The 8,540-nt window shown below is 39.9% G+C and overlaps 1 protein-coding gene across 1 annotated transcript; it reads right to left on the reverse strand.

The window, feature by feature from the left end:
* Window positions 1-1,423: 1,423 nt before the first annotated feature.
* On the reverse strand, window positions 1,424-3,070 carry LOC147904444 (large ribosomal subunit protein P2-like). Its single transcript, XM_087394348.1, has 3 exons — window positions 2,861-3,070; window positions 2,452-2,690; window positions 1,424-1,613 (listed from the first exon to the last, which is right to left on the reverse strand). Exons 1-3 carry the CDS (start codon window positions 2,946-2,948, stop codon window positions 1,587-1,589), a joined length of 354 nt encoding a protein of 117 aa, XP_087250474.1. The 5' UTR covers window positions 2,949-3,070; the 3' UTR covers window positions 1,424-1,586.
* Between the last annotated feature and the right edge of the window lie 5,470 nt (window positions 3,071-8,540).

Genomic DNA, 8,540 nt, shown 5'->3' on the forward strand with positions numbered 1-8,540 from the left:
ATCTACCAGAAACCCAGCTATGCAATGGGCCATGAGAATATTGCCATTCATCTTTAGTTCCAAGCAAACACAATTTTAAAAAAACCAACAAAAGCAGTGAAACAGGGAGTCTGAAACAAGTACAAAGCAAGTATATATCTAAGTGAAGCCAGAAACATTCCCAAACTCATCCTCTAAAAACAACACAGTGCAGTTTCAATCTCATGATAGTACCTCATAAGGTTGAACACCATAAACTCCATCACACTTAACAGGGAGTACTACGAAAGGTATGAAAAGACTGATGATTTTGTTAGCAGCAAAATATGCCATGGAATCAGATCCTACAAGGAGGGTATCGCCATAAATGTTATATATCGTACATGATTCCAGGCAAAATTTGGAAAAGCTTGCACTAAATGAACGAGAAAACTCCTATGACAAGAGACATCACCTCCATTGGCCACTTAGAATATGTTAAAAGTTCTCTACACTTAACCACTTGCAACTCTTCGGAAGTCGTAACCTCTAGCACTAAGTACAGTAAACTTCAAACCTGGTACAATGTCCCTTTTTCTCAAAAGAAGATATTGCACAAAACAACACTAATTATGCAATGGGCATGACAATATTGCCATAAATATTACATATCTTTATGTTCCAAGCAAAGCTTACAACAAAACTTTTAAAGAACCAGAAAAAGTGGTAAGACTGGGAGTGCAACAAGTACAAAGCAAGGTATGAAAAGATTGACGGTTTTGGTAGCAGCAAATTATGCCATGGAATCAGATCCTACAAGAAGGGTATTGCCATAAGTGTTACATATCATACATGCTTCCACTAAATAAACAAGAACAAGACATCACCTCCATTCATGGCCAATTACAATATGTTTTCGACTTCTTTACTTTTAACCACTTGCAACTCTTTGGAAGTTGTAACCTCAAGCACTAGGACAACACTAAACTTCAAACCTGGTACAATGTCCCTTTTTTTTCAAAAGAAGATAGAGCACCTCAAGCACTAGAACTACACTAAACTTCAAACCTGGTACAATGTGTCTTTTTTTTCAAAAGAAGATAGAGCACAGGCCCATTCGATTGGTATGGAGCTTGCACTCGTAAAAATAACGATCAGGTGAAACACTAAAACTATGAATATGCAAATGCCATCTAGACCCTGACGTCAAGCCATTCCTACCCAATAAGAAATTACAAGGCCTCGTAATACTTCACCGGAACTAATTAACCATGACAGCATGAACAACTCTACAATATATGAAATTGCCCACTGTGTTTACAATTATAGCTTCAATCTCTACAAGCCAAGCTTCCCATGAAACATGAACATTCACAATTTTTCAAAACCCAGCAGGAAGTAACTAACAAAACCACAAGCACAACTGTAAAGGCTGAATGCTATCAGTGCAATGGCAAAGGTCCAATTTTAGCAAATCAGTTTCGCCATATATTCCCTTGTTTAGAAAGAAACGGCCCTCTCAAAAATCTGGCCAAGCTGAAGAATGTCCTGCCGGACTTACAAGATGCCATGCTACATTAATAAGTTCCGATGCAGCTCAAAAAGAGACCAGCCTGATTCCAACAAACCTAGTCAAAGAGGCTGAAACCCATGTCCTGCAACAAACACAATAGAAACCTTATCAGTACGCGGAAACGTACCTCAACGTAGGATTCTGAACATCGTCTCTGATCAAAGAAGATTCTTAGACGTACACAGACTGACAATGGCACACACGTCAATACACATACAGTCAAAGATATAAGACAATGCATAGTAGGAAGAATGCATTAGTGAGAGCACTGATAGGCTCTCTCGTTGTATGACTTTATTCTTTGTCGTATTCAAACCAAAAACGAGTTACCAACAGAACCATGATACCCAGCTCAATAAAGACTGTCAATTTGGAGTGCTTACGCTGGCATTAGCCTTCCTATAAACAGGTTGTTCAACCCCCACCCAAGCTTGTATGATGAAAAAACCATAAGGTCAATAAGTTGAGTCGGAATCCTAGTATATTAGACGGTTCTGGACATGCTCTGGCGCTACAAATAAACAAAGTGAAACAATATTCCGAAGTGAGTGACGCACAACAAGGGAGAGGAGATTCGGTTCTCATCCACCCAGTCAGGTCTCAACCTAGACCTAGATTCCATTTTCTCATCTGTCCATTTCAGGTGTGAATCTAGACCTACACATTCCTTTGCTATCCCAGACGTAAAGAACAGCGCCAGCAGAGGTCAGCATTAAGAAGGGGAACAAGTTGATTCGAACCGCAACTTCATTCAATAATCCATCTCTTGAAGATCCTCGGACCCAGAACCTTGACTAGAAGAAAAACTATATACCGTTTCGCAAAAAAGCGAGGCACATTCGGCATTCACTTGGTTCTCAAACAAAAACGAGAATAAATGCAAAAAAAGAAATCTAGCCTAGGAAGAAAATTCAACTCACATCATCAGACTCCTCTTCCGGTTCTTTCTTCTCCTCCTTCTTCTCTTCCTTTTTCTCCTCCACTGGAGCCGCCCCGGCACCTCCACCACCACCTGCTGCAGCCACCACTACGCCGCCACCGCCTCCGGAAGGAACGGATGCAAACTTCTCCCTTCCCGACGCGATCACCTCGGTGATGTCCTTCCCTTGAAGCTCTCCCAAAAGGAAGTCTATTCTATCATCGTCGGCTTCCGCTCCCACTGCAACAAGGGACAATCACACGAATCTATGAGCCAAAGACCCACATTCCCCGTCACAGCAGGCTCTCAAACGGGTCAGATCCACGAGTACAGGAGCCGGGAAAAACGTGGGCAGCAGCAAATTGAGCCGGAATCCAACGGAAAAGGAGCGAACTGATGGGCAAACGAACCGGAGCCGAGGATGGTCTTGATGTCTTCGGAAGAGGGGGAAGTGTTACCGCCAAGGAGGGCAAGGAGGTAAGCTGCAACCACCTTCATGGTGAGGGGAGCCTTCTGGAGGAGAAGGGCTAAGAGCTGTGAGAGAGAGAGAGAGGAGCCAGACGCAGAGGCCGTCACGAACGCAGAGTCCAAAGAGAAACCACACTCAAGATACAATCAACAAGAAGAAACCACCTTAAACCCTAACCACACCGGCTTAGCCCGTCTCTAACCGGTTCAGCGGGTTTCCTTCAGGTTCCTGCCCCTCGTGTTTTAAGGTACACCCAAAGGGTGCCCGAGAGGTGCCCAACTTGTGGGCAGCCAAGAAAAGCTTTGGAAAGTCTTCAATGGACAAGGGGGTTACACACCGCCCAAGCAAGAATCTTTATTATAAAAAGGGAGCATTTAATGGGAAATGATCCTCTACTTGAATCTGATTAGTTGAAAAATGGGTGGGCAGCCAAAGTTGCCTGCCCAAGAAATCTCTTATCATGGGCACGAGGTGGTAGTTGACTCAGCTTTTGGACTCCCCTAAATTTTTGCGGTGTGTAAAGGGGGGGGTGCCCATCCACACTAATGGAACATCCTGATTGGCTCCCCCCAGTTATGATGGGCAAGCACTCTTTGATGTGTAAAGGGCCTAAGGGCTTTCGTGATGCTGTCTTTGGCCCTCCAAGGGGCTTATGGAAAGAGAACAGTTTTGTGTACAGGTTGTGTATGTTACTGCCCAGAGCTCTAGCTACTACAAACTTTCTATTTTAGATGCCCTTTGAAAGCAGAACAGTAGCTGCCACTTAAGCATGTGTGCCTCTTGTTAGAAGTCGTGCTAACTTAGTTAGTGTACTAACTGAGCATTAATGGATAGTTAGTATCAATCGAAGTTTAGTTTTCGTGGTTAGTAGTAAGGTGGGGTTTGTTTTAATAGGGTTGCCAGTGCATTGGAAGGGTTAGGTGGGTATCCAACGGGAACCCTAACCCTTTGTCGCCTCTTCTACCCTCTTTCCTCTCGGAGATGTTTACCCCCGCCACTGCCACTCTTCTCTGCTTCCCCTGTTGCGATGCTACTCTCTACCCCACTGCTCGTATCTCGCTCCCTTCTGACCCACTCTCTTCTTTGCATTGGCATAGGGGATTTACCACTTTCCAGCCCGCCGTTCTCGCTCCGTGCTCCTCTGCTCATGAAGAGGCGGCTCTTTTTGCTGGTGGAATGATAGTTTGGGCGATTCTTCATTGGATTTTGTCTTTGACGAATGATTCTTTGTGGAGTTCGACAGTTGTAAGTAATGATTGTGGAATATCCACTTATGCCAATCTGACCTCCGATTGAATGCCCATAGAGGGGATTCAATGGCACCTAGCTTGCAACGGAACAGTTTTGATTGCTTACACAAGTGTTGCACCACCATGCATGCAAGGAAAACATTTCAATTTGGTTAATTTCTTTGTTTGTTACTGCTGTCGACCATGAAATATCGTTTGTGAAATCGTCATTTTGGCCCTGGCTTATGGAAAGACAATAGATTTGTGTCCATGTTTCGTATGTTTCATTTAAATAGAGAATGTCATTGATCGAATACTTACAGTGTTTTATCTATGGAGGTTAGAATGGTGGCACTTAGGAGCATGTACATGGCTAGCAGATTTGTGGGCTTTCTATTATGCGATCCTTTTCCCTTATTTCGATCTCTCTCTGCCAAGTAATGGCATGTAAATCTCCTCTCTGTAACTAACTGACGAATGTGCATGGCCGAGGGGGTTAATCCCTTGTATTCTCCCTTGAAATCCAGGTTGTACTACGTCTACATAGTTTGGTTAGCTCTTTCTTCTGAAAGCCCATGTTTTCTTGGCTTGCTAGTTAAGAGAATGTTGTCTTTCTCATGAACAGAAAACTGATATGCTAGTGAAACAATCGTATAATTTAGAAAATCACTGCATTTATAAAAGAACAAAAACTATATGATACCAGTTAGGCATTTCCACTCTGTGAATGAATACATCAACCAATCATAAAAGTTTCTCATAAATTTAAATCCAGAAAGAAAATGCAAACAAAGTATTTAAAACACGTAATATTTGCTTAGGAAACATTTCTTAGGTACAAAGTTGCCAGTTGTGCCAAAAAGATCTATCCACTGCCTTTTTAAAAAAAATGTCAGTATTGCTAGTATGCACTGACTACTGATTGTAGCAAAGAAAGTGTGCCAGTTCTGCAGTTATACTATCCACTGGCTAATAGAAAATAATTTCAACAACTTTCGATTAATAAAGTTCCTTAACATGACCATTTTTAAAGAAATGAAAACACAAGAAAAACATATTGCTGTGTACAGAGAACAAGTTGTACAAACGAGAATTAGTTTGTGATGTTTATCCTATAAAGCTTAGAAGCTCTGCTGCTGTAGCTCTTTGAGATGAACAGCCACAAATGCAGCCTATGAAGTAAAGTTAAAGAAGAAAATGAAAGTGAGCAACGCTGAGAAAGCAGAACAAAATGACTTGCAACTAAAATCTTCCCCTAATACTTCATGAACAGAGTGTTTCACCGAGAAAAATATTGTAAAACCTGTCAAAGTAAAACTATCCATTCAAAAAGGATTTTGGACAACAAGAGACATGAAACACCTACTATCATCTAACACTACTCTCAAATGACTACTACAATGCTTGGTAAAGAAGTAAGAAGAGAGGAGAGCTATTGCAAGACGGACCTTCAAAATTGGCCATCTCAACATCGATATCTTCACTACAAAACGATGCGATAGGAAACATAGATTGCAAGTGAGAGATATACAAGCGCTTCTGCTATTTATAAGCATTGGAAGGGAAAAACCCTTTGAAAACGCAGGTATACACATCCACCTGTGACCACTCCCACTACCAGCCCCTCTCTCTTGCATGGTGTAGCTTCCCTTTTGGCAACATTCCCTCCTCCATCTATGAAAGGTTCTCCTTCTTATAGGCATTCTATGAAGAGGTCCTCTCCTGAGAAATTAGCTCCTGAAGATAAGAAAGCCAAGACCCTCACTTTTGGGGGTGAGAGTTCAAAGATGGGATGCCACGTAGATGCCTTGCCTGTGACCCCATCAGGTTCACCTCCAAATTGCATTGAAGATGAATAGTCATCCCCTTTAGTGCCCCCCAATAGTAAGCCATTATGTGTTCAAGACATTGACTTGTGTATTAAAAATGGGGTATTTGAAGGTAGAGTGCTCAACAAGTATGGAACCTATATGTTGCAAAATGTGACCTACCCAAAGTCTCTCAAAGTCTACTTAGTAGATAGGAAGGTTATTGGATGCATTACATTACACATAGATGAGGTATTCTATGTGGATTTCATTAAGACCTTGAATGTAGGAGATTGTATACGTGTTGTAAACTTCTCAGTTTGTGTCAAGAATGTAAGAAATGATGGAGGAACAATAGATTATACTTTACTTTTGATCCCTCCACCCGTATTCAAAGGATTCCAAGTTTCATTGTAGATCCCTATTTTCTACTTGGACATTCTATCTCCAAGCATAAGGAAACCTGCAAAGACCTTATCAACAAAGATGAGGGGAATTAGTTGCCATTGGCAACATTGGTTGCTACCATCATCAAGCTCGGCACGTCATTCAAACAAAGAGATGAGCTAATCATAGGAGATGGTGCATAGGCTGATGACCTTATTATTGTAAGTCATTCGAATGCTACAAGCATTTTGTTTACTTTGCAGTGATAATTTGTTTCTCATTCATCTAACTTTCAGATTGTGGACTCTGTTTAGCTCACCTTTTAGAGTAAAAGAAGGTTGAATTATTTAAAAGTATTCGAACGCTTCAAGACTTTGGGTGAATGCCAATTCATATTGAGGAATGTTGGGGTGAAACAAAATACACAACCCATTGCCTTGAACATACTAGATGCAACCATTGCCCCAATTAAGGATCCAGGACTGTCGGCAAGGCTGTCACAAGTGTTCCTTACCCACATTCAGCAAATAGGTTACGGAAATCGGGTACATGAAGTAGGGGTACTTCATTCCTTTTCATTGCAATTTTGTGAACATATTAAGGGGTTTTCATTGAATTTTTTCACTTGCAAGCTTTGTCTAAGGCTTCAATAAAACTACAAGCTATTACCTTAGAATTGAGAAAATATGTTCATCTTTTTCATTTGAAAGAAAAATTTTTGCAATCTAATCTGTTATGCTGCAATTGTAATTAAATCTATTCATATGATTGGAAATTTTTTTAGTTGAAATCAAAATTTCGGCAATTGATCTCTTATGTTGAAACTGTAATCAATTTATTGCAAGTTATTAGAGTTCTGACAGCCATTGGGGTTAATTCTATTTTATATGAGTCAGTTTGTGTTGTTTGCAAGGAGTCTAAAATTTCTAGACAACTTGATAAGACTTTCTGTATGTCTTGTGATAAGCGTACATCACTTCTTAAAATTCCTAAGATCTAGGGTGTAATAACCACAATTGAAGGTGCATAAATTGAAGTGATGTTGAAAGATGCTATAGTGGACAAAGTCTTGCAGCTATCGTCTCCATCCATTCAACTGCTGGAATACACAGTACCTTATGTCCCAGCTTTTCACTAAGAAAGTGGAGGGTCATTTCCTAACAATATGTTTGGCATGGTGATTGGATTTATTGCTGCCAAACTAGAGCTTGAATAGACTTATTTCATATTGTAATTGTCAATGAGCAACAGCTCTATTTCAATTTCTGTTCACTTCTCTTGGATGTTTTGCATTTCCCAAGAAAGTGCTTGGTGCTTGCGATAGCAACTATGTAATTGATCAATTGATCTCTATGATCATTCCTATAATGTGAGAACACTATTTTGGATTTCAGAAGCTCTTGCAAAACTTCATTGTTAGTTTCTTGAAATTGTGCTCATTTCATGCTGCTCATTCACAATATAAACTTGTTAGTCTCAATTTGCCTTCTTCATTCCTTTAATATGAAACTTATATTTTAATGATTGCTATTTTTTTGACTTCCTTCAACAAATGAGGTAAAGGCAGATGTGACATGGTATCTTTGTATCACAATTTCTTGTAGGCCCTTGATAACAATCCCCTTCTTTGCTAGAAAGAAAAAAAATTGAAGGCCATGGATGATCAAATACTTTCCATGATGCAATTATGCTCTACATCAAAGGACTTTGACTTGCATTCTTCTTTCTTCAATCTGTACCCAGCTAACAAATGCATTTTCCTTTGCTTAAGTTATGCATTGAATTACCATGTCACAAAGGAAATAATTATGGATGCTGTGCTTCATAAAATGGTAATAACTATTTGCAATTTGATTTGTGAGAGTTTAGTGAATGAATCATGGCTAGAAAGCATCTCTATTTGCAAATTGTATCCACACATCTCAAGAGTGGAAGAGTACTTGGAGTTACTTGAGAACAAAACAATCATTTTTTCTCCATTGGATTCATTTTTATATAAAAGCATTGTGGATGTTTTCAATTTCCAATCCGAGATATGTCACAGTAATAATAATAAGACAAATTATGAGAAATACATGAGCAATTCTTGTTCAAAGTTAAATATACTTCAATTGGTCATACATTTTCCAAACATGTTTGTCTTCCCATGCACCTTTCAAAAAGAGTTAAACAAGAAGAAATTTTGGACAGAGGAATT

Source organism: Dipteris shenzhenensis, chromosome 2 (genome assembly GCF_047967505.1).
Source record: "Dipteris shenzhenensis isolate YYH24624 ecotype China chromosome 2, Dip_SZ_1.0, whole genome shotgun sequence".
Lineage (NCBI taxonomy): Eukaryota > Viridiplantae > Streptophyta > Polypodiopsida > Gleicheniales > Dipteridaceae > Dipteris > Dipteris shenzhenensis.

Excerpts from the sequence above, each read along its gene's own strand:
- LOC147904444 (XM_087394348.1), bottom strand. The coding sequence starts at position 2,948 with ATGAAGGTGGTTGCAGCTTACCTCCTTGCCCTCCTTGGCGGTAACACT. Across the intron at positions 2,691-2,860 it reads CAAGACCATCCTCGGCTCCG|TGGGAGCGGAAGCCGACGAT; the intron begins GTTCGTTTGCCC and ends CCCTTGTTGCAG. Across the intron at positions 1,614-2,451 it reads CGGAAGAGGAGTCTGATGAT|GACATGGGTTTCAGCCTCTT; the intron begins GTGAGTTGAATT and ends TGTTTGTTGCAG.